Source organism: Macrobrachium nipponense, chromosome 18, assembly GCF_015104395.2.
Source record: "Macrobrachium nipponense isolate FS-2020 chromosome 18, ASM1510439v2, whole genome shotgun sequence".
Classification (NCBI taxonomy): domain Eukaryota; kingdom Metazoa; phylum Arthropoda; class Malacostraca; order Decapoda; family Palaemonidae; genus Macrobrachium; species Macrobrachium nipponense.
In genome coordinates, this window is record NC_087211.1 from 73,830,562 (window position 1) to 73,855,783 (window position 25,222).

The 25,222-nt window shown below is 44.3% G+C and overlaps 2 protein-coding genes across 2 annotated transcripts in view; one reads left to right on the forward strand and one right to left on the reverse strand.

Moving 5' to 3' along the window:
- Positions 1-25,222, reverse strand: part of LOC135197178 (protein Rae1-like) — a gene marked incomplete in the record, with an annotated part of 173,880 nt that overhangs the window by 64,956 nt on the left and 83,702 nt on the right.
- Positions 2,824-25,222, forward strand: part of LOC135197179 (lissencephaly-1 homolog) — a 33,080-nt gene continuing 10,681 nt past the window's right edge. The window contains 2 exon segments of the mRNA XM_064224169.1: positions 2,824-2,880; positions 12,073-12,170. Of these exon segments, the coding sequence (XP_064080239.1) occupies positions 12,133-12,170 (38 nt within the window). The 5' untranslated portion in view covers positions 2,824-2,880; positions 12,073-12,132.

Sequence of the window (25,222 nt, forward strand, 5' to 3'; positions counted from 1 at the left end):
ACATTGATATCTCGCTTCCAAACTGACAATGATAAGAGTCTTTCCCAGCCCTTTTGCCTCCTCCTCCAGCTCTGGCTTGAGGGGGAGGCAAGGGGAAAATGGAAGTGGAATGCTGAAGTTGGCTATCCCTCCATGATTGAGGGGATGCCTATCATGCCATTGAGCAATGTGGACATGGAGCCCAGGGTAGTCTTTGTCCTTGGTTACCTATCCTATTATCCTATTTATGCCCTCCCTCCAGGATTTCCAAGGCTCTGGGCAATGCTGAAAAAAAATTATGGATGTAGTAGACAAACCTTTGGCTTTTTAGTCTTACTTTCCCTTGTAGGGAAGTCCACTGCCCTATGTAAGAGTTGGTGCTACAGTCTAAGTTCAAGAAGGAAATAATTCATACCAGACTGGATTCGATCAGAGAGAGGTAATTATGCTGTTAGTGGACATGAAGGATGCATATTTTAAGGTAAGAATCCATCTGTCTTTCAGGGAGTACCTCTGCTTTGTTTTTCGAAGCTGAGCTCTGTACTTCAAGATTGCAACAACCCCTTTATCCTTATGCCTAAACACCATTGAACTTTCCTTTGCATTCAGGATGATCTCACTATAGCAGATAGGTACCGAGGGTAGGTGTCTAGTAGTGCCAGAACTGGCTGTTCAACCTCATGTGCGGCTGCCCAATCTCCGTTAGAACAGATCATGATCTCGCCTAACATTTATGGCTGTGGAAGGTCAGTATTTACACACAAGACCCAGTAACATATTCATGCTGGCTGAGTAAAATGCAGGTGATTTGCATAACATTATTACTCACTGTAGAGGTGGCTCTAGCCAACCATCATTTAACAAGGGTATTATAAGAAGGTGGCAAGTAAGAGGCAGTCAAGGTGTATTCTGATTTATTGACACAAAATCCCTTACAGGTCAAGAACTCTGGTGAGCGTAAAAGTAGCATTTGACATTACGGAGAACAGAGATATCTATGTAGTATATACTACAGCCAAATGTCTTTTTTCACTCCTGAAAAATAGTTGAGTTGTAGAGGCAGTCCCCAGTTATCGGCCGGGGTTCCGTTCTCGGCAGGGTGCTGATAAGCGAAAATGCCATTAACCGAAACTTGGTGATTTATGGCGCTGAGTTTCGGTTAATGGCACCCCTGTTCGGTATGCTATGGCGCCATAAATCAACAATTTTTTTTAGACGGTCCATAAAACTGGATCGTCATTAACCAAGTCCGCCGGTAACCAGAGACTGCCTGTATATACAATATAGGAGTAGTTCAGTACATATTGCTGGAAAGCTTGCAATGTCTGATATGGATAGTAATTATGTTGTAACAGTGTCACAAAGTGGCTTCTGAAAAATGTGCAAAAAGTCTCTTAAATCAGGAGTGCTAGATCTGTTTCTTCATAGAGTACATACTCAGTGTGTTGTGTAGATTTTTGTTTTGAATTGAGGCTGCCCTGTTACCCTGGCAACCGAGCGGGACTTCACATTATACGTATTACATTATACGTAGTATTATTATCTGGTATTTCATGAAAGTATGTTATATGCTATACTACATTTGTCCCTGTTGCTGAAGGAAAAAGTGACTGGGTAGGTCCTACACCCCTCACACATACAAACCAGAATGACTGTGAACATGTATGTAGTAGACATTGCCTTTTCCTAGATTTGATACATAAAGCCTGGAACTAAATTGTGGGGATCAGTATGTAGGTGTGGCTGACACTTGGCTACATCTAAACAGCCTGACACTCGCTCAAGGTATGTATCTAGCCACAAAAACTGAAAATTAGCTAAAAAGAACTGAGATTTTATGACGGATAATTTATAGTGAAATATAAAATATAAGTAAATGAAATTGAAATCATGCATTAAACTGTTTTGATCATAGAGATATGGCAAGCTGAACCCAAGTTCTAGGTATGTGGCTTTCAGTGTTTGACACTGCTGTTTGGTTTTCGAGTTTTATAGCCTTTTCATTGGTTAGGTTGTTCTTTTTGCATTTACGTATATATATATAGATATACATACTCGTATAGGTAGGTAGATAGATAGATGTAAATTTTCACATAAAGCACTGTCAGTTTTGAATGTGGGTTTATTGGATGTTCATCATTAGATTCTCTGTGCAATCAAACTTTAGTTCTTTCACTCACTCCTGTTGCTGCAGTCACACAGTTATCAATAGTTTGCCTTTTTTTCCTGCTGAAAATACTTTAAAACATTGTAGACAACTTCCTTCACCTGTGTGTTTAAAGGTGCTGTAAAGGGATACAGTACTCCATTATCTTGTACGGCTGGGTAAGTTTGATGAATGAGATTAGAAGACTTCCTTTGTTGTACAGAAGATATGACAGTGCTTGTCAAAACCTATGCTACATTTGTGATAAGTATAGTTTTCTTTCAGTAATGATAATGGAATAGACTACTTTTTAGTTGAAAAAAAAAATAAGGGCAAATCTATAAAGGAATTCTTTAAAAATCTTTTCACAGCACAGTTTTTATATGATGAATTTCATAGATGTAAAACAACTGCAGTGGTCTACCTTAGCTCTGCCCTGCCACTCAATTTTGGTTTCACTATAAATGACATAGTTGCTGTAATTGCATTACTTGTCTGGGAACAGGTCTAAGTACCTTTGCCTGTATCATGTCCCACATATTGCTGATATTTTGGACAGATGTTAATGTTCTGTAAGTATGCTTGAATGTTTAATAATATCTAATTTTCTTCAAAGCTTTATTTTTTATGAAGTTTTGGATACATTTCTTTTAAGTCGTATTTGTTGTGGATTAGGTTTTGATGATTTTCTTGATATTTATATATTGTGTTCTTTCATTCAAGACAAGCTAAACCTACCAGGATATCTGGACCTCGTAAGTTGCCCAATCTACTGTAGTATGTGGATGTGGTTGATGTACAAGCCCTGTGATTTATTTATTTCTTTATTTTTGGATTCCATGATATCCTGACGCTTTATGCTTCTTCAATTCCGTCATGCTCATGAATTTTTTGTCTCATTTTTCTTGCATAGTTCACTTGGTTCTGCATTTGATTTTAGAGTCGAATCATCATGGTTAATGACAGGAATAATGATCGCATGTGTAACATTCTTTTCCAAATACAATACATATACAGTCTGAAATTTAAATGAGCTTTTTGTCAATATTGCACAGCTATATAAATACTGGCTGGGCTGTAACATGTCATGGTATTGATACCAGTCATTTAATATTGGTTTACCAGTAGGGTATGTTTACAGGAAAACTGCTAACAACCTTACGCTATTTTTTTATATTCAAAATTTAGTAACAAATGTAACCAGATGTCAAAACATTGGAGGTGATTGTCACCTTGAACTTGACTATTTTATTTTTAAGGCCATAAAGGACAGTGTGCCTAAGCAGTTCAAAGGAACATAGTTACCAGGCAGTCTTGTATTGAAAGAAAGTCATAAAAACAGTATAATGATCATTAGTTGATGTAAAGGTTGTGTCAAGTTGGTTCCTTGGTGCTTAAATTACAATAACCTACTATTCCAATTTTACAAGATGACACACAAAATAAGTGTTTTGAATTATGAAGTTTATAAGCATTTGATGAACTTAACTTCCAGTCAGAAAATTTTAGCATTATATTTGTTGGCCAAGCTTCTGATATGTTGCATGGTTGGTTAGATAAGGTGCCAAAGTGTTCCCAACAATGAAATTGTATGGCTTTTAGCAGTGTGTGGTTGTATATTAGGCATAGAAGTTTCATAAGTGTAGTATTTGTGGAATGTTATCTCTTCCTATCAGATATTTTACCCAACAGATTACTGTGATAGGACAAAATTTTGACATTTTGTCTGTATCGTTTGTGTATATTCCCCATGTACAAATGCATTAAAAATGTTAATTTTATTTGGTGAATGTAGTATTTATACAATACCTGTACCACTGAAGTTACAAAACACAGTGGATGGAATGTAGATAGGTTTAGGTTTTACCATGTTACCTGCTGGTAAGTTGATTTCTGGGCGTAGTTAATCTGGTAGTTTCTGGTATATTAATGTGGAATATCTTAATTGTAAGATAGAACTATTTACCTCTTTGTTGTCTTAACCTCAGATGAATAGAGCCTAGCACTATTGATTTTTAGCTTCTCCTGTCTGACTCACACATCCTTAGATGTGTCATTGTGTTGAAGCTTGTTGTTGAGATCTGATTCATCATTTTGCATGTTAATGATTGAGGCAGTATTCCTCTGTTTATCTGTTATCCATTTGGATATTTTTTAAGTAAAAATAATTACTTGTCATAATTTGTAATAATTTATTTTGGAAATTGAAAGTGTCACATATGTATTCTCCTTAGTTTAGACTTCATAGCTTTATTATGAATGTACTAAAAGTGAGAAATCCCTTGAGTTTGTAACGTTTGTTTGCACACTTACTGAGAGAAATTTGTATGTTCATTGTATTTTTTGAAGAGTATACAAAATTCCTTTATGTTGGTCCGAACATGTCCAGTTTGTTTGTAAAGATGGTGGCACAAATTTATTGTTGTTGGAAATTAGAGACTTGTGCTTGTGCTAATGCACAGAGTGGTTTGGTAAAGGTAACTATGGATATGAGGAAGACTCCATTTTAGGGTTGTTTTCAGTAATAATTACAAAATGGAAATGTTTCTGCCAGTCTTAACCTCATCATCATCCTGGAATACAAACCAGAAATTGCACTCTTAAGACTTTTTTTTAGATTATATAGGAACATACAAAAGAATTTTTTTCTATATAGGAACATACAAAAGAATTTTTTTCTCTTAGTGAATACATTTTTACAGAATTTTGTTTTAAGGTGGTTGTAGTTCACTGCTGGAAATTTTTTTGCTAGAAATAGTGGGGGTATGGGGACTACAGCATGGACTGGTTTTTGAAAACCTGCATAATGATACTTATTGTTAAGATAAGATGGCTTATGCGTTGCTTGTGTACCATATGAGGTATATAGATGAAACTTTTTTTAATAAATTAATATACAATATGCCAGCCTTTTTCATATCTGATATGGAATGATTTTAAACTTTCAGATAAGTTTGTACAATTTGATGACACCCCTTTTCCCTTTGAACATATATGACTGTGTTATGCATCAGATTTGTGCATGTTTAAAATGCTAAACTTGTATAATTATAGTTTTTATGTATAAAACTGACCAAGTAGTTACATGGCTATAGTTTCGAAATCTGTTGGCAGCTAAAATTTTTGAAGTTCGTGGTATTGCTAGTTTGTTTTGGTCAGGTGATACCCCTGACCCACTATCAGGGGAGATAGGAACCAACACTGCATGAAATTCAGTTGTTTCTGCAGGCTTGTGCTATTAACACAATTCAGTAGTCAGCGGATTTTTTGGAATTTCTTTGTCGTCACTCATTGTTGGAGTTATTTGGTGAAGTACTCTTAAATATTGGTAGCCATTTTGGCAATATTTAGCTATTTAGGAATTCATATAAATAGTTAAATTTTGCTCCTGAATTAGTCTTACCTATTGGATTAATCGGTAGACATGTCCAATACTAGCTCAACAGGAATTAGGTATGGCTGCAATAAAGGATTGCTAAAGCTTCTAATGATCCGCATTCAATTTGCACACCGGATTGAATTTGTGGGGAATGTATTAATTGGGATAAGAGAACTTTGAAAATCTTGACTAACTACACTAACAAGTTAGAGATAAAGAGGAAAGTGGTTTCTAGATTTAAAGCTAAATGCTTAGTTAGTCAGAAATTGTAAACTGAAGTCCTTTTTTTTTTTTTTTTTTTTTTTTTTATATATAACCTTCCCATCACCTGTTAATCCTAGTCCTAATCTTGGCTCTCTTACATCCGTACCCGATGCTGTTGCTAACCTAGAGGCAAGAGTAGATAAAAAATTTTCGATCATGCTTCAAGCAGTGGAAAAATTAGGAGCATCCATTAAAACCCTAATGGACAAGGTAAGTGGTGAAGCGCGTGCCATTGCTATTGTTGTGGAGGAGTTGGTTGTTCGTCCCGCTGATTCTCCAAGGCGAAGGTCCTTGTCAGACTCCTCAGAACCTGGAAGGAGGCATACTGGTAGCCCAAGGGAGGTCAGTGGGGTCTGCCCATGAGCAGTAGCCCCCTTGGGTGATCCTGATGATAAATCACAGGTCACAATGGACCTTTCCTCTAGTGCATCCAGCTCCAGGGAGTCTTCTCCCAGGCGCCAGTGGCGCTTCATTGACAAGTCCCGTCCATTGAAAAGGAAGGCTCGTAAAGTGTCTACTTCTCTAGTCCCCTGTAAAAAGGCTAATCCTTTTCAAGAGGATCAACCTTCATGTAGTTTCTGAGGTTCTCCAGAGAGATTCTCTCAGGACCTGGAAGGACGGACACCGAAGTGAGAGGATTTCATCCTCTAAGTCTTGGTCCTCATCTAGAAACTCCTCCTCTGGTAGACTTTCAGAGACCACAAGCAAGAAAGGCTCAGAGAGTTCTTTGGCGCCGGATCCGTGTCCTCCTGTACCTTCTACGAGTGTTGGGAAGTGTAAAATTCTTGTGATCTCATCGGCACCTGTTCGTACTTCTCATGTGGGAGAACAGGTAGTGCTTCCACCAGTCTCACCTGTAGTTCACGAGACTTCTTGGCTACAGTAGCCATGTCCAGAGTATGAGTGCCTGTCGGCACAGAGGATACCTATGGCACTGGAACCTACGATTATTCAAGAAAAGTTGGGGGCAGACAAGAGCCCACCAGCTCCCAAGCGCCCATTGGGGACAGTTTTCTCGGGTGCCAGAGGGTCCATTGGTGCCCAAAACTTCGTTGGCTCCTGAGCGCTTATTAGCACCCAATCATCCATTGGAGCTCGAGCATTCATTGGCACCCGAACATCCATTGGCCCCCGAGCGTCCACAAGTGTCTAAACAGCCAGGTGCGCAGCTGGTTCAGTATGAAGTGTTTAGACAATCTTTGTCAACAGTTACGCCTTCTGTCTTACTGACAGGGCCACATGCTAATGGCTGCCCACGATCCTCCTTTTTCAGCCATTCAGAACAAGTTGGACAGCATCTTGAGTTTCATACAGTCTTTGGTGCCTCCTGTTCAACCTCAAGAGAACTTGTCGCTGATTTCAAGAGCAAGAAAAAGAAGGTAAAGAGTCTGTTCTGATGGCATAGAAATTGCTACTGTTTTACTTTGTAGCAAATTTTTCTGATCGCTCTTGCCAGTGACACCCACTTCACCAGTGTTCCTACATGAGAGACAACCAAGAGGACTCGGCGAAGTTGCCTAAATTAGTGCTTTCTTTTTCGGCATGGAAGGCATTGAAGGAGATGAACCTTTGACTTGAGGAGGAGAGGGATCACAGCAAAGTGAACTTCAATTTTCCTCGTCCTCGTCTTTCAACAAGAAGACATCAATGTTGAGAGACTGGAGAAGCTCTCTCTGGGCCTCCGCCCAGGGAGAATTTTCCGGACTTATTGACAAGGTGAGAAGATCAGCTTTCAATTCAGCCAAGATAATGTTTACAGCTTCAGAATTAGACCACCACATAAAAAATATCTTCAGGATGTTTGAGGTAATTATTTTCCTTGACTGGACAGTGGGAGCCTTGAGCCGTAAACTCAAAGATTGTACTACGATGAATGAGGATTCCTTTGCGGACAATTTGGGAGTTATCTCCTGTTTAGATAAAGGAATTAGAGACGAATCCTCAGAACTAGCCTCTTTCTTCACATTAGGCGAGAGAACTTTGGTGCTCTTTTACCCCCAAAGGTATATCTCACACTCAAAGAGTCCACCTTGCTTTATTCTTTTCTAGATAAGAAGCACCTTTTCCCAGATGACACGGTAGTTCAAGTTTCCTCGGAATTGGAGAAGAAGGCAACACAGGATCTTCCCCAGTACACGTCCTTTGCCAGCCATGAGCGGTCAACCCTTTCGGAGCAGTGGATTTGCTAGATCGAAGGGCAGAGTACGCTTCACCCCACAATCTATCAAAAAGTCCACAACCAAATCCTCCGCCAGAAAATAGTGTATCAGTCCTTCGTGCATCTGAAGGAGCAAGAATCCTAGTTTAGGAGAAACTGGGAAGCAAGAGGAGTGGAATCTTATCATCAAACTCTCCGATAGTTTTGAGAGCCTAATTGGAAGATTCAAAGAGATTCATCGCCCTTTTGAGTGAGGTTTTGTCCCTCTTGTAGAAAAAAGCAATACAGTTTGTAGAACAACCACTAACCCCAGGATTTTACAATCGTCTATTCGTAGTGCCCAAGTCATTGGGGGGCTGGAGGCTCGGGTTGGACATAAGCTCTCTGAACCAATGTGCAGAGACAAAGTTCAAGATGGAGCCGTATCAAACGGTCCTATCATCAGTCCGTCAGGGGATTGGATGATCTCCATCGATATGGAGGACCCCTACTTTCATAGTCCAATCCACTAGAACTCTGAGATTTCTGCGGTTTGTCTTGAAGAACAAAGTCTTATCAGTTCAGAGCCATGTGTTTCGACTTTCGACCGCCTCACAAGTGTCACTCAAGTCCTAGCTCCCATTGCAAAATGGTTACATCTAATTGGGATAAGAATATCCCTATACTTAGACGATTGGCTGCTTTGGTCACAAAGAAAAAGTGCACGGAGGACCTACAGAAAACTGTCATTAGCTCAGGAATGAGGACTGCTAATAAATCGGTGAAAGTCAGTTACTCCCGTGTCAGGAGCTAGTCTATTTTGGGATGAGGATAGACTCGGTGAGTTTTCGGGCTCTTCCATCCCCACAAAGAGTGGAGTCATGCTTACAGAAGAGGGAGCAATTTCTAGTAATTCAGAAATGTTCAGCAAAGGAGTGGATGAGTATCCTCATTAGAACAGTACATGACACTGGGAAGACTGCATGTGAGGAATCTACACTTCTTCCTCAGGGCAAAATGGAACAGGAAGAAATTTCAGGACTTTTTTAATGTTCCAAATCACAAAAAGATGAAGGAGGACCTGCAGTGGTGGAAGTTAAAAGACAGGCTTTTAGAAGGGAAGTCTCTTCTACCGCCGAGCCCCAACCTAGTGTTCTTATCAGATGCCTCAGATCAAGATTGGGGAGTGATACTAGGGGAAAAGGAAGTCTCAGGGACTTGGAATGTGCAACAGAAACAGTGACATATAAATCAGAAGGAATTGACTGCCATCCACTGGGGGTTATTAGAATTTGTGGACGAGGTCCGCAGTAAAGTAGTGGCGGTCTATTTGAACAGTATGACAGCACTCTCGTACATGAGAAAACAAGGAGGAACCCACTGGTTTTCTCTTTGCGAGCCAGCAAGAACCCTGTTCTTATGGGCGAATCAAAACCAAACCAGATTGGTAACAAGTTTCCTTCAGGGGAACTCGATGTACTCGTGGACGGAGTAAACTGCAAGAAGTAGGCCCTTCCCACAGAGTGGATGATGAACCCAGTGGTGTACCTCGATCTATGGAAACTGTGGCAAACCAATACTAGATCTGTTTGCCACAGCAAGAACCATTGTCTCCCTCTTGACTGTTCGGCAGCCCCAGACCTGAAAGCATGGGTGACAGATGCGATGCCTTTGGACTGGTCGAACAGGGACTTGTATGCATTTCCTCTATCCAGGATGGTGAGAGAAGTTAACAAATTCAGGGCTCGTCACAATAGCTCGATGTATGCATTTCCTCTATCCAGGATGGTGAGAGAAGTTAACAAATTCAGGGCTCGTCACAACAGCTCGATGACTCTCAATGCTCTATTCAGGCCAGCACAGGAATGGTTTCCAGATTACTAGATCTCCTGATGGATTGGCCAAGGTTACTTCCACAGACAGCCCCACTTCAGAAAGTTCCATCAAGGGCTGTCCACTCTGTCCCTGACTGCTACAGACTGTCCGACGACTCTTACAAGCAAAATGTTTTTCAAACCAATGGTAAGAGCTATTGCTCAATGCAGAAGAAAAATCTTCAAGTGATGTCTACGAGACAAAGTGGACAGTTTTTAGAGCCTGGAGTAAGGAACATAAAATTTCGTCTTCTAAACATATCTATAACAGAAATAGCAGATTTTGTTACATTTAAGGACAGCTAGGAACCTGTCTACCTCGACTATCAAAGGATATACTAAGGCAATGTTGGGATCAGTTTTTAAACACAGAGGATTGGATGTATCGACAAAGAGATCTTTCAAATCTCATTAAATCTTTTGTTACAGTAAAGCCTAAAGGTTCGAAGATCTTATCTTGGAACCTAGAATGTAGTCCTTAAATGGCTGTTCGAATCCCCGTTTGAGCTATTGTGCAGTGCATCATTGAGAGTTTTGAAGAGAAAGACCCTATTCCTGGTAGCCTTGTCTTCAACAAAAAGGGTGAGTGAACTAAGTTCCATGGACACGAGAGTGGGATTTGCTCTGGGTAATGCGGTATCCTTTGGGTTTTTAGTAAAAAAATTAGACTCCTTCCAAGCCATGGCCTCGTTCTTTCATTATTAAAAAGCTGACGGGCTTAGTAGGGACGAAAAGAAAGAAAGAAGAGGTTTTACTGTGTCCGGTCAGAGCTCTAAAATGTTATCTACAAAGAACAGAAAAAATAAGGTGCTCATTTGATCATTTATGGTGTTTTGTAAAGAATCCTTCTTGCCCAGTGTCTAAAATGCCCTGGCTCATTCCCAAGTGAAAGAAACTGATTTTAATACACTGAAAGTGAAGGCTCACGAGGTGAGAGCAGTGGCTACGTCGCTCTCCTTTAAACATAACCTCTCTTTGGATTCGATTATACAAGCAACGTATTGGAAATGCAAATCAGTGTTCGCCTCTCATTACCTGCGAGAAATTGAAACTGTATATGAAAATTGCAGTCCTCTGGGTCCGTATTTAGCAGCTGGCACAGCATTGGGTAAGGGTGTGTAGGAAGTCATTCCTTCCTATTCTAGTCTCTTCACCTTGAATAAGGTTGTTGAGTTTAAAGGGGAGTCTGGAGGTACTATTGGTGTACTAGGAGTACCTTTCAGTCAAATTTATAGTTGAGTATGAACTGTATTATAATATTGGAAGTGATATTATTTTTACTCTGGTAAATATATTATATGGTACTGCGCCCGGGGCAGGGGCATCTTTTGGTTGACCATTATAACCACAAACTATTCCTTAGCTGCATGGATCCCACTTAAGTAGAGGACGATTCCTGGATATACCACCACTTTCCTACGATTTTAATTTTAAAAGTATGTAATTTTGAAATTATGTGCATATCCATGTATCCCACCTCCTACAATGTGGGATTCAGCTATGTAACTACTTGGTAAGTTGCATACATAAAAATGACATTTTTATTATAAGTTTTTTGTATGCTTACCAAGTAGTTACATGATCAAAGCCCTCCCTCCTCCCCCACACATGGATAGAAGGGCATGAACAACTGAATTTCGTGCCGTGTTGGTTCCTCTCTATCCCGATAGTGGGCGGGGGTATCACCTGACAAAAACAAACCAGCGCTACCGCGAATTTCAAAAATTCTAGCTGCCAATGGATTTAGGAACTAGAGCTGTGTAACTACTTGGTTAGTATACATAAAATCTTATTTTATTATAAAAATGTCATTTTCAATGAAGTGTTGGTTTATAGTCGTTTATTAACTCGAAAGTCTTAGCTGCTGTTAGTTAGCTGTGCATGGCCCTGGGTATACGGTAATGCCTTGCAGTCATTGGCATAGAGCATATAATAGTGGTAAGCTTTTTTTTGTTTACAAACCTTTTATAAGTACAGTTCATAAAATTAAGACTGCAGGATTGGACTGTTGCTAAAGAAGAGTACACTATGAATAATTGCAATGTTTGATGTCTTTAATTGTGGCATTCAATTTAAGGACAAAATAAATTAGGTGCTTTGAATATATTTTTGGGCTGCAGACATGTAAGTTTACATACACTACAAATAATAAAATGGTGTATACATGTGTTTTATAATTACAGTATACAGTAAATTTTTGATTGGACCATTTTTTCAATAATGCAGAGTAAATGGTTACTTCAGTCATTGCACATATATTGGAGTTTTGTTTCTTAAAACACTTGCATTTCAGGTATGGAGGTATAAGAAGTGTTACCCACGAGTAGTTTGGTCTCCACTGTAATCCTTGAACATGAAAATGGTTCTATCACAGCGTCAACGAGAGGAATTGTGAGTGTTACATGTATTTTGTATAGTTGATAAGTTGTGTGTGTTTCCCTTTACTATATTTATTTTAGTGTTTGTTCATGAAACTTACCTGTCAGATATATATATAGCTGTATTTTTCCGAATCCGACAGAAATTTAAACACTTACGACACACGCAGTGGGAGTCAGGTGGTTAGTACCCATTCCCGCCGCTGGGAGGCGGGTATCAGGAATCATTCCCATTTTCTATTCATAATTTTTCTGTCGCCGGTGCTGGAAACACCTGTTTGCAGCACCTCCGTCCAGATTTTGGAAACTTACTAGCTACTTGAGTATCCCTTTTGGTTTTTCTTTGGTATCTGAATTGGATCGGTGGCTTGGCACACGTTGACTTTGGTTTGAATTGAATTTGGTATTGAATTTTCTTTGATCAAGATGTCAGGGTCTAGTTCTACTAGCGCTAGATTTTGTTCGATGGCTGAATGTAGAGGTAGGCTACTGAAAGCTTCAGTAGACCCACATTCTGTTTGTAAAGTTTGCAGGGGGAATGAATGTACGTTTGAAAGTCGTTGTAAGGAGTGTGAAGGACTAACAGAGTCGGAATGGAAGGCGTATGAAACCTATCTTAAGAAACTTGAGCGAGATAGGTTAAGGAGGTCTTCCTCCAGGAGTGTTTCAGGTAGGCAAGATTTAAATTATTCTCCTGCTAACCCTCCTTCTGTAGATTATGCTCCTACCCCTGTAGTGTTGCCTCCGGCCCCTGAGACAGTGTCGGTAGAAGGTAATACGTTATCGCTAATTCTTGAATCGATTCGTAACTTAGAATCAAAAGTGTTAGCTCTGGAGAGCAAAAGTGAAGAGAAGTGCAGTGAAAGTGCCCCTTGTGTAGTGGAGGGTGCGTCAGATCGGCCTCATTTCGCCTCTAGACCTAGACCTCTGCTTGACTCCCAGATTACGGGGAGAGAGCATGTCGAAAGTCGAAGGAGGGTTACGAGGAAACCCCACCGATCTGGCGTGCCTTCGGCAGCTTCTGACGAACATACCCAGACTGCCAAGGAGCGTGCGCGTGCACGTCTTCTCAAGGAGTGCTTTTCTTCTTCTGAAGCTTCCTCCCCGCGCAAGGGGTGGAGCTCTCATACCGCATCACGTCCGCTGAAAAGGACGGCTCGCGTTCGGGACGCTTCACGTCCAAGTTGTTCTCCGGAACTTTGCTCGTCGCCTGATAGTGCGTTTGCTGCTTTTCCTCCGCAGAAGAAGCGTAAGGATTCGTCGGAGGCGGAGTCTTCCCTAGATGTTTCTTTCGAGCGCCGCAGTCGCTCTAAGGTGCGTGAAGCGGCGGTTCCTGGGAGTAGCAAGAAGGCGTCCCCTCGCCGCTCTCCTGCTCACAGGATCAGCCCCTCCCCAGAAAAGGAGGCTTCACCTACAAGCAAGATTCTTCAGTCTCTTCAGCAGCAACTTCGAGATGTTTTTCCTTCGAGAAAGACTGCTCCACGTCGCCGTAAGGATGACAACCTTCCTGTGAAGAGGTCGAGGCGTTCTCCCTCTCCCTCTCCTCGCTCGTCTCTCTCTCCGTTCGAGTCTCCCTCTAGAGTTAGTTCTGCTCCCCAGCAACTTTCTAGAGGAGGCGAGAAATTCGTTTCTCGCTCTCGTGAAGCGGTTGTTTCCGCTGATACGAAACTTGTGGATAAGAAGCGAGTTTCTTTAGATGCAGAACGCGCTTCTGCGAAAGTCAAACGCGCTTTAGTGGACGCCGAACGTGACTCGGTGCAAGTTTGCGAGCGCCAGTGGACGCTCAGCGAGTGTTAGTGGAACGCTACCTGTGCGCGCACCAGTGGACGCTCGGCGCGCACCAGTGGACGCTCGGCGCGCACCAGTGGACGCTCGGCGCGCACCAGTGGACGCTCGGCGCGCATCAGTGGACGCTCGGCGAGCATCAGTGGACGCTCGGCGCGCACCAGTGGACACTCAGCGCGCACAAGTGGACGCCAGGTGTACACCTGTGGCGTTTGAGCGCGCTTCTGTCGGCGCCAGTAGATTGGCTTCGGACGCAAAACGCGCGCCTACGGACGTCAGTTTTCCACTTCCGCAAGCACAAGCGGAGGCGGGAACTCTTCCTGTTCGCCGTTCTTTCTCTTTTGAGAAAGCTCGGGACTCTTCTTTCCTTCCTCCGACTTCTCCAGTGTCGGAAGAGGAAGTTAGTGACGCTTTCGTCGAAGTGGACGAAGAACAGCAGTTGGCTCCAGTTTCGACGGACTACAAGGTTTTGACTCGTTTACTTCAGTCAGTCTTTGCAGACACCTTCCAACCTGAAGCTCCACGTACTCCTCCCTCTCAGTTTTCGTCTTCCAAAGCTGCTAAGATCTCGGGCTTTGTGAGAATGAAGAAGTCGCTTTCTACGAAGCAAGCTTTTAGAAAGGTCCATGATTGGATGGAAAAGAGGAAAGCTTCAGGCAAGACTTCTTTCGCTTTACCACCTTCAAGACTTGGTGGCAAAGCTGGTATGTGGTATGAGACGGGAGAAAACGTCGGAGTTAAGCTTCCAGCCTCAGCTCAAGGAGACTTTGGTAGCATCGTAGACGCCACCAGAAGATCTTTTTTGTCTTCCTCGAAGGTCTCGTGGACACATAGCGAGTTAGACTTTCACCTTAAAGGCCTCTTCAGGACACTAGAGGTTTTTAATTTTCTTGACTGGTGCCTGGGGGTATTGGATGCCAGGTCCAGGAGTTCTGATTCCATCACTCTGGGGGAGCTGTCCAGTGTATTGTCTTGCATGGACAAGGCCGTCAGGGATGGTTCTGAGGAATTGGCTGCTCATTTCAGCACGGGACTGCTTAAGAAAAGAGCACTTTTTTGCAATTTTACTGCAAAGTCGGTCTCACCAGCGCAAAAAGCGGATCTTCTTTTCGCGCCTTTCTCAGAACATCTCTTCCCCCAGTCTATGGTAAAGGACATAGCTGCCAGTCTCCAGGAGAAAGCAACTCAAGACCTTCTGGCTCAGTCTTCTAGGAAGCCTGCTACTTCTTCGTCTTCTGGGTCCTCTGCTTTGAAGAAGTCGAAGCCCTTTCGACCCCGCTTCTTCCCGAAACCAGCCCCTCGAGGAAGAGGCTCTTTCAGAGGCAAGACTCCCGCTCCTTCCAAGAGCAAGAAGTGAGAGGGAAGTCCTTCAGACACGGTAGGAGCCAGACTTCTACATTTCGCGGAAGCTTGGGAAGAGAGAGGTGCCGACGCTTGGTCTCTGGACATCGTCAAGAAGGGGTACAGAATTCCTTTCCTGTTGTTACCCCCGCTGTCTTCGACACCAAAGGATTTGTCTCCGTCGTATCAGGGAGAAAAGCAGAAAGTGCTTCACGATCTACTAGATCAAATGATCGAGAAGCAGGCAGTGGAACAAGTCTTCGACCGGAGTTCTCCGGGGTTCTACAACCGTCTGTTCCTAGTGCCGAAGCAGTCAGGGGGGTGGCGCCCCGTTCTGGATGTCAGCAGTCTGAATCGCTTCGTTACCAAGCAGAAGTTCAAGATGGAGACACCTCAATCCGTGCTTGCAGCTTTAAGACCGGGGGATTGGATGGTCTCGTTAGACCTTCAGGACGCATACTTTCACGTCCCCATCCATCCCCGTTCAAGGAAATACCTGCGGTTTGTCCTGAAAGGAAGATTTTCCAATTCAGGGCACTCTGCTTCGGTCTCAGCACGGCGCCGATGGTGTTCACCGTTCTTATGAAGAACGTTGCGAGGTGGCTCCATCTTGCGGAAATAAGGATCTCTCTCTACCTAGACGACTGGCTTATTCGAGCCTCATCGCCAGACAGGTGTCTGAAGGACCTGCACACGACTCTGTCGTTAGCGAAGTCCCTGGGACTTCTGGTGAATCTCGAGAAGTCGCATCTGACTCCTTCTCAATCCTTAGTCTATCTGGGGGGATTCAGATGGACTCAGTGGCTTTTCGGGCTTTTCCGTCCCAGGGGCGACAACTTCAATGCCTGGACAAAGTGTCGGCCTTTCTGGGGAAGGAAACATGCTCGGTGGAGGGAATGGATGAGTCTGCTGGGGACCATTTCCTCACTGGAGAAGTTTGTTTCTCTGGGAAGGTTGCACCTCCGACCACTTCAGTTCTTCCTTGCAAGCAATTGGTCACGCAAACAGGATCTAGAAGAGGTCTTGTTTTTGACGGAAGAAGTGAAAAAGCACCTCAAATGGTGGTTGGATCCAAAGAAGCTTGCGGAAGGTCTTTCGCTCAAGCTTCGGAACCCCGACCTAGTGTTGTTCTCCGACGCGTCCTCCACGGGTTTGGGGAGCAACACTGGGAGGGAGAGAAGTGTCAGGCACCTGGAGAGGGGTGAACAGGTGTCCTGGCACATCAATCTAAAAGAACTCTCAGCGGTTTACCTCGCTCTGAGGTTCTTCGAGGAGGAAGTCTCCAGCAAAGTGGTTCAGATAAACTCGGACACACACAGCCTTGGCATACCTCAGGAAAACAGGGGGGAACTCACTCTCATTCTCTGTTCGTCATCGCGAGGAATATCCTGATGTGGGCGAAGTCGCAAAACGTCACGATTCTGACAAGGTTTGTGTCAGGCGTGGAAAACGTGCGAGCGGACCTTCTCAGTCGGCAAGGACAGCTTCTGCCGACGGAATGGACCCTTCATCAGGAAGTATGCCAGGCGCTATGGAAGCTGTGGGGACGTCCTCATGTGGACGTTTTCGCAACTTCCCGAACGAAGAGACTTCCGCTGTATTGCTCCCCAGTTCTGGACCCGGGAGCAGTGGCAGTAGACGCCCTACTGTGGAATTGGTCGGGAGGACTAGACGTTTACGCTTTTTTTTCCCCCATTCAAAATACTCGGGGAAGTAATGAGGAAGTTCGCTGCATCAGAAGGAGCGAGAATGACCCTCATCGCCCCCTTCTGGCCAGCGGCCGACTGGTTCACGGAGGTGATGTCCTTCCTAATAGACTTTCCGAGGACTCTGCCCCTAAGGAAAGATCTACTCAGACAGCCCCACTTCGAGAGTACCACAAAAACCTCCCCGCTCTGAGTCTGACTGCGTTCAGATATCAAGAAGTTGGCCAGAGCGAGGGTTTTTCAAGACCTGTGGCAACGGCGATTGCCAACGCAAGGAGGCCCTCCTCAGTCGCAGTTTACCAATCAAAGTAAAGTCTGTCTTTAGAAGTTGGTGCAGAAGGAAGGGCATTTCCTCCACCTCAACCTCTGTGAGCCAGATAGCAGATTTCCTTCTTCACCTTAGGAAAGAAGCGAAACTAGCCGTTCCCACGATTAAAGGCTACAGAAGCGTGCTTTCTGTGGTCTTCAGACATAGAGGACTCGACTTAGCGAATGATAAAGACATTCATGATCTCATTAGATCATTTGAGACTGTGAAAGTTCTCCAACCTAAGGTACCATCGTGGAACTTAGACGTGGTACTGAAGTTCCTCATGTCGAGTCAATTTGAACCGCTCCATTTAGCCTCGCTTAGGAATCTTACTAAGAAGACTATTTTCCTAACCGCCTGGCGACGGCGAAGAGGGTTAGCGAAATTCAAGTCATAAGCAAGCATATTGGGTTCAAGGATCATAGTGCAGTTTGTTCCTTAAGTCCTACGTTCTTGGCAAAGAACGAGAACCCTTCCAACCCTTGGCCGAGAACGTTCGAGATCAAGGGGTTGTCGGAGCTAGTGGGACCTGAAGCTGAGAGAGTCCTGTGTCCTGTCAGGGCTCTCAAGTTTTACTTGCAGAGAACCAGAGCATGCAGAGGTTCTTCGGAGAACTTGTGGTGCTCTGTGAAAAAACCAGATCTTCCGATGTCGAAGAATGCACTGGCGTTCTTCTTAAGAAGTACGGTTAAGGAAGCCCATGAAAAGTGTGGTGAAAGTGACATGGAGCTTCTGAAAGTGAAAGCCCACGAGTTGAGGGCTATTGCTACTTCGGTGGCTTTTCACAAAAATATGGCAATCAAAGACATTTTGAGCGCCACTTATTGGCGAAGCAATTCGGTGTTCGCTCACACTACCTGCGGGAGGTGAAAGCAACATACGAAAATTGTTACTCGCTCGGACCATACGTCGCTGCAGACACTGTTTTGGGGGCAGGAGGTAGCGCTCATCCTATCCTTTAATGGTTTAGGGGAGTTTTTAACTTGTGTTATGGTTGTGGGGTTGAACGCCTGCGGCGGATCTCCCTTCCATTAGCTTAGTCTATGTGGGATACTTTTGGTAGGCTACGCCAGGTGGTTTGTTTTTACTTCGTTGCCCTCATTTGTATGGTCAATGGTCTAGTCACGTCGTGGTCTCGCCCCTGTTGACAGATCATCTGGAGTGCACCAGCTATATAGGTCTCTACCTCGCTGGCAACTCTAGTAGCACAAGCAGACTTACGCGGCAGTAACCACGAAGTCAGCTATGCTAACAGGTAAGGAATCAAGATATCAATTATCTGCATATATATGTTTCCTAAAATCTTCTATTCTGTCTACTCCCACCACCAAAGGTGGGATTCAGCTATATATATATCTGACAGGTAAGTTTCATGAACAAAATGATATTGTAATGATGCAATTAAGTTTGTTCATACTTACCTGGCAGATATATATAATCAAGTACCCACCCACCTCCCCTCAGGAGACAGTGGAAATAAAAAATTATGAATAGAAAATGGGAATGATTCCTGATACCCGCCTCCCAGCGGCGGGAATGGGTACTAACCACCTGACTCCCACTGCGTGTGTCGTAAGTGTTTAAATTTCTGTCGGATTCGGAAAAATACAGCTATATATATATCTGCCAGGTAAGTATGAACAAACTTAATTGTATCATTACAATATCATTTTAGCTGTAGCAACTGTAACCCTATTTTACATAAAAAAAGGCATCTGTGCAAATATAGTATTAATAAACATTACCTTAATATAATTTATCTAGCCCTAAATCCCCAAAAACCGCACCAAAATTTACCACATTGGCAACCCTGTTACCTCCTATTCTGTCCGCCAGTTGGCAACACTGTCGTTGACAGATACGAAAACCTTCACTCAAATCAGTTGTTAACGAGCGCCCGTGTTGTTTACATCACGGCCGCTCTTTATAAATTTCCTTAAACATTTTTGTGCCTTTTAAAGCTTTCATTATTTGTTAAATGAAACTTTATATGAATTACCACTACAGCATTACATCACGAAATAGTGAATTAACTTTGATTTCTGTTGTGGTTCTTATCTTAAATTACGAACTTTTGCGCGACCCGGAACTACTGACTGTCCATTCTACAATGGATTACCAAGAAATTACGATGCTTCCTTCTGCCAGCAACATCAGGAACTGCCCGGTTTGTGGGACAAGGATGAGTAGCAGGAGTATGAACCCCATGACATTTGTAGTTCTTGTCGTGGACAGGTTTGTGACTTGACTTCTCTGTTGTGACGTATGTAAGCCCTGGTCTAACGAGGATATGATGCTTATATAAAACGCCAAACAATCTTGCAGCGTAAAAAGATCGGTTAAGGAGAAAAAGAAATCGATGCTAAAACTGTATCTAACGATTCTTTGACTTGGGCCGCTCATGATTCTGGCTCTTCGGTTTCGGTATCGTACGACTCCGATTCCGAATTAATTGATGCTTTGCCCCCTGTACAACCGGTAATTAGTGAAGTTAGTTCTGATGGTAGATTCGAAGATTTTGGCAATGGAAACTACCTGGAAACAGAATTTTAAGAAATTACAGCTTTGTCTATAGAGATATTTCTGCTAGTTTAATTTAACAATCTGTCAGAGAATTTTCAAGAAGCCTTTACTATAATGTCTAACACACTTTTAGATTCATTTTCAGCTCCTCGTCAGGTACCTGTCGACAGCACCATGGGTAACGGTGCGACAGATACCCCGGCTTGTGAACCCCGTCGTGGCGAAGGCCTAGGGGGGATCCGGTCCGGGCAGGTGCCTAACGAATCTTTACCCAACGTGTCCCCTGTTAGTCCCGTAACAGTGCCAAAGGGCGCTTATTTAGGAGAAGGGGGGAGGGATATTAGTGTCAGACCTAAGATAGCTAGTCGTCAGGATTTTACTTCAGAGGAAGTTTCTAAGTTAGGATCTGACGATGATGATGATGATGACGTGGATTCGTGTGATATTGATGTTTCCTCCGAACTGGAAAGGATTCATGATGTAAAGATTCAAGGAAACTTTTTTGATTTATTTAATTTTGAGTTTTCTTCCTCAGGCGAGGCCTAAAGAGCCGAAGCAGCCTCCGCCTCGTTGTATTACAGAAGGGATTTTTCTTGACGGTCCTTCCCGGTCACGGGAATTTTTACGTTTTCCCTTTGCCCAGAGGTTCGCGGAGAGTGAGGACGGACATTGCCGCTAAACTTTCGAAGTGATCGGGGAAGGGAAGAGGAAGCTCTCTTCTCTTCTACGACACCGGAGAGGAGTTTACCAGGTGGCGGATGATTCTTCATTCTCTCGACCCCCCCAAGCCAAATCCTGATTTTGTCTGACTTTCAAGTCAACCCTTGCCTTCTAAGGCTTCGTCTCTGTCTCAATTGAAGATTTTATTGCTATGGAGGCTGTTATGAGCTCCTTACAAGAAGCTCAATCCTTCAATATGTGGGTCCTCGGAGGGCTTTTAATGTATATCAAGGACTCGGGTTTGTTCCTCCTGATGCTCTCTTTTTTGAGAAATTCTGCTCATCCATTTCAATCGCTTCTGTACATCAGAACGAGCTTGCTGCTTCAATGCAGGCCTTTCCTTGTCTCTCTAAGGCGTAACCTGTATTTGTCGCAGTTACCCTCCTCTGTATCGGAGATTCAGAGAACCCGTCTGTTGTCCTCTTCTCCTTTTGGCGATTTCCTTTTCGATATTTCTGTGCTTTCTGAGGTTTTTGAAGGAACATCAAGGTGATGCCTCTTCCCAAGCTCACTGGGCCTTATCAAGAGCTTTTTCCTCTGGTCTTCCTCCCATTCCTTCAAGGAGTAAGTGTAAGTTTAGGACCAGATCTGTACCTTCTGCTCCAGCCCAACAACCTCCTTCTGGCTCTTTTTTCCAGAGTACATCTCAGGTTTGCTGGTGCCTCTTCTTCATCCTCTGGTGCTCACCCTTTGAAACGCGGGAGAGGTTCTTGGCGTGGCTCCAAGGGCAGAGAAAGAGCTCAACCTCCAGGAGGACCTTCTTCTTCTTCTTCTTCTTCTTCTTCTTCTTCTTCCTTGTCTCTGTGTAAGAATTTTCGGAAGTAGGAGTCATCACCTCGCCTGGAGACCGCATTGTAGGAGCTTGTCTCTCCAGCCATTGGTCAGCTTGGCAGGGGAGAGCGGTGGATGCTTGGGTGGTGGAGGTCCTGAAGGAAAGGTTACGAGATCCCTTTTGTTTCCAGACCTCCACTTTCCAATCGTCCTCTCGAGTTCAGCAGTTATTCCCCTCACTCAATCAGGGCGTGCAAGCCTTGGTGAGAAGGGAGCTTTCGGCCCACCTCTTGGAGAAGGATGCCATAGAGCGAGGCTCTTCCTTCTCCCGGGTTTTACTCTCGGATGTTTGGTAGTTCTAAAGGCCTCGGGTGCCTGGCGCCCCATCATAGATCTTTCGGTTTTGAACAAGTTCATTCTAAAGTCCAAGTTCAGGATGGAGACGGTCCAGACTGTTCTTTCATCCGTCAGGAGGGGGGACTGGATGATTTCCATCGATCTGCAGGATGCTTATCTGCAAATCCCCATCCATCCAAGAAGCAGACCTTACCTTCGGTTTTTCACGGACTCGGGAGTTTTCCAGTTCAAGACCCTTTGTTTCGGCCTCACCACTGCTCCACAGGTCTTTTCTCGGGTGATGGCTCCTGTTTCAGCTATTCTGCATCGGTTAAATGTAAGGATGCTTCGGTATCTGGACGATTGGCTAGTCCAGGCCGAATCTCTAGAGAAATGTCTCCGGTCGAGGGAGATAGTTCTGTCTCTTTGTGTCGAGTTGGGCATTCGTGTCAACTTCGACAAGTCCAATCTAATCCCTTGCCAGATCATGACTTATCTGGGGATTGTTTTGAATTCCAGATTTTGAGGGCTTCTCCCGCTCAGAAACGGATAGACAAGCTTCTGATGTCCCTGATCGAAGAATTTTTGTCCTCCGTAACGCAGCCAGTTTCTCTTTGGAGGTCTCTCCTGGGCCATTTGTCATCCCTCATCCAACTGGTTCCCGGAGGTCGTCTCAGAATGAGGTCCCTTCAGTCGACACTTCGCCAGTCATGGGATTTCGTGTCCGAGGACACGATAGTCGCCTCTTCTCCACAATGTCGGAAGGATCTCCGTTGGTGGATGCAAGTTCACCGCCTCAAGTCAGGGACATCTCTTCTTTCGGTTCCTCCGGACCTAATGTTTTGGTCAGACGCCTCGGATCAAGGTTGGGGCGCACACCTGGGCTCCGAAGCCGCTTCGGGCCTTTGGTTAGAGGAGGAGAGGAGCATGTCAATAAATTGGAGGGAAACTGAGGGCAGTGTACCTAGGCCTTCTTTCATTTCAGGAACAACTGTTGGAGTCGGTTGTCGCGATTTTTGTCGACAACACCACAGCAGTCTCGTACTTGAGAAACCAAGGCGGCACACAGTCGGATCTTCTCACTCAAGAAGCCCGATCAATCCTGTGTTGGGCAGAAGACAGGGGGATTACGTTGGTCCCTCAGTTTATCCTGGGCCATCACAACGTCTTAGCAGACGCCTTGTCGAGACCGAACGAAGTTCAAGGGTCGGAGTGGACACTTTGCCAGGAAGTCTTCGACAGCCTCAGGAAGAAATGGCCTGTCACAGTCGATCTGTTTGCCACCCCACTGAATTTTCGGTGCCAGATATTCTTCACCCCTTACCAGACTCCTCAGAGTGCCGGGACAGACTCTCTTTTGCAGGACTGGGAGGGACTTCAAGCCTATGCTTTTCCTCCGTTCTCTCTGGTGAGGTCAGTCCTCAACAAAGTGAGGGCAACCAAGCGTCTGGATCTCACCTTGATCGCCCCCTTCTGGCCACAGAAGGAGTGGTTTCCCGACCTTCTGGAAGCACTGGTGGAACCCCCATTCGCCTGCCAGAGAGACCAGATCTTCTCAAACAACCCCATTTTCATTGGTTCCATCAGAGGCTCCACATGCTTCATCTTCATGCCTGGAGACTGTCAGGAGGTTCTCCAAGCACGAAGGGTTCTCCTCCAGAGTGGCGCGACAGTTGGCTCTTGCCAGGCGGCAATCAACCAGAGTAAACTTATCAGGCTAAATGGTCGGTTTACAGACGTTGGTGTAAGTCTCAAGGACATTCAATTCTAGAACCTTCCTTACCGAAAGTCCGCGGAGTGTTTAGTTCATTTACATCATGACAGGGCCCTGTCACCTTCGTGCATTAAGGGTTATAGGTCTATGCTTTCCTATGTTTTTAAGGCAAGGCTTCCTGAGATCTCTTCATCTTATGTCCTTATTTAGATTTACTTTGATCTTTTTCCCTATCTCGACCCAGGCCGCAGTGTTCGCCTCCGACATGGGACGTTAACAAAGTCCTTCAAGCCTTAAGGTTCCCTCCGTTTGAGCCTCTGAATTCTGCCAAATTTAGGGACCTCTCTTCTAAGACCACTCTTCCTTGTCTCACTGGCTACAGCCAAGAGGGTGGGTGAACTGCAAGCACTCTCTTTTCTGGTTGCCAGATCTGGACAAGACATGATTTTGTCATACCTTCCTGAATTTGTCGCAAAGACTGAATCGTCTGATAATCCCATTCCCAGGTCTTTCGTACTGAAGTCGCTGGTCGACTTTGTTGGTAATTTAAATGAGGAATTCGTTCTTGCCCTGTTAGGGCGCGCTCATGTTATTTACGCCGCACGAAGGACATTCAGGGTCGTCCCCGTTCATCTGTTTGTTTCACCCCGAAATGTCAAGAGACCTATTTCAAAGAATGGTGTATCCTTTTTTCTCAGAGATCTGATCGTTAAAACTGGTGGTTCGGCTGCTGTGAAGACCAGACGCCGAGAGCACCAGTATTAGAGCAGTTGCTACATCAGTAGCTTTTATGAAGAAACGTCTCAGTCGCCAAGGTGCTTGAGGCGGCGACTTGGCGTTCTAATTCTGTTTTTGCCTCTTTTTACTTGAGGGATATTTCTCTAGTTCTAGGCGACCTTCGTTCTTTGGGCCCGTTGGTGATGGCAGGACAGGTCGTCAGACAGGAGAATTAGGTAGTCTTCCTGTTTTACGTTTGGTTGCTACCTGTATATTATTCATTAATTTTTGTTTTGTTGTATATATTTTTTGTTTTTGTATTATAACCCATGGCAGTTTTTGACGTAGTTATAATGGGAATTAGGCAGTTTGTTTGGTATTTAGGTGTTTTTGATGACAAGGACTGACTGCTTGGCAACTCATGCTGCTTCCATTTTCAGTGTGAAATGGTTCCAGCCACTGGGTTGTCGGCACTGGCGGACTACGCTTCTCCAGAGTCGATGCGACCTAGGACTAGCCACTGGTTCGCTTGTCCTGACGACTCCTGCTTCTTCCACTGTCCTGGACAGGGAATTAGTCGATGGATCGTCTGCTGTCATCTGGTGACTCGCTCACCATCTACTTTTTGTCTCACCTGTCTTCTCAGAGTCAGACACTCATGGAGATCAGGCGACACTTAGTAGCCCTGAGTTTCTTGTTGACGAAGTCGGTTGCTGTTGATACACCCCCGATGATCGTGTAACATGATGACACCAGGTTGGACTGTCAGGCATTCGTCCTTCGGGACTGAATCGCCTTTTTGCTCCGCGCTCCTTTCTCTTGGCACCAGAAAGCTCGAGTAGGAGTTGCTCATGAGCCGATTCGTTGCTGGCGACTTCGGGTTGCGTTGATACAACCCCCAAGGTTTGCTTAGCTTTGAATCGCCCAGACAGTCCAGACACTCATCCTTTAGGGAAAGAATAGTGCTTGATAGTCTTCAGGGTGCAGCCTTGCTGTCCGCAATTCGTCTGACTGGTCCACCTGGTCGGTCACCTGACTTTAGTACAGACGGACTGACTATGCACTTACTCCTTGTCCTGTGCTACCGCAGTTGGTGGCATTATGGTAGGAGACTTTGAGTTGTTAGTATCTTTGACCTTGGG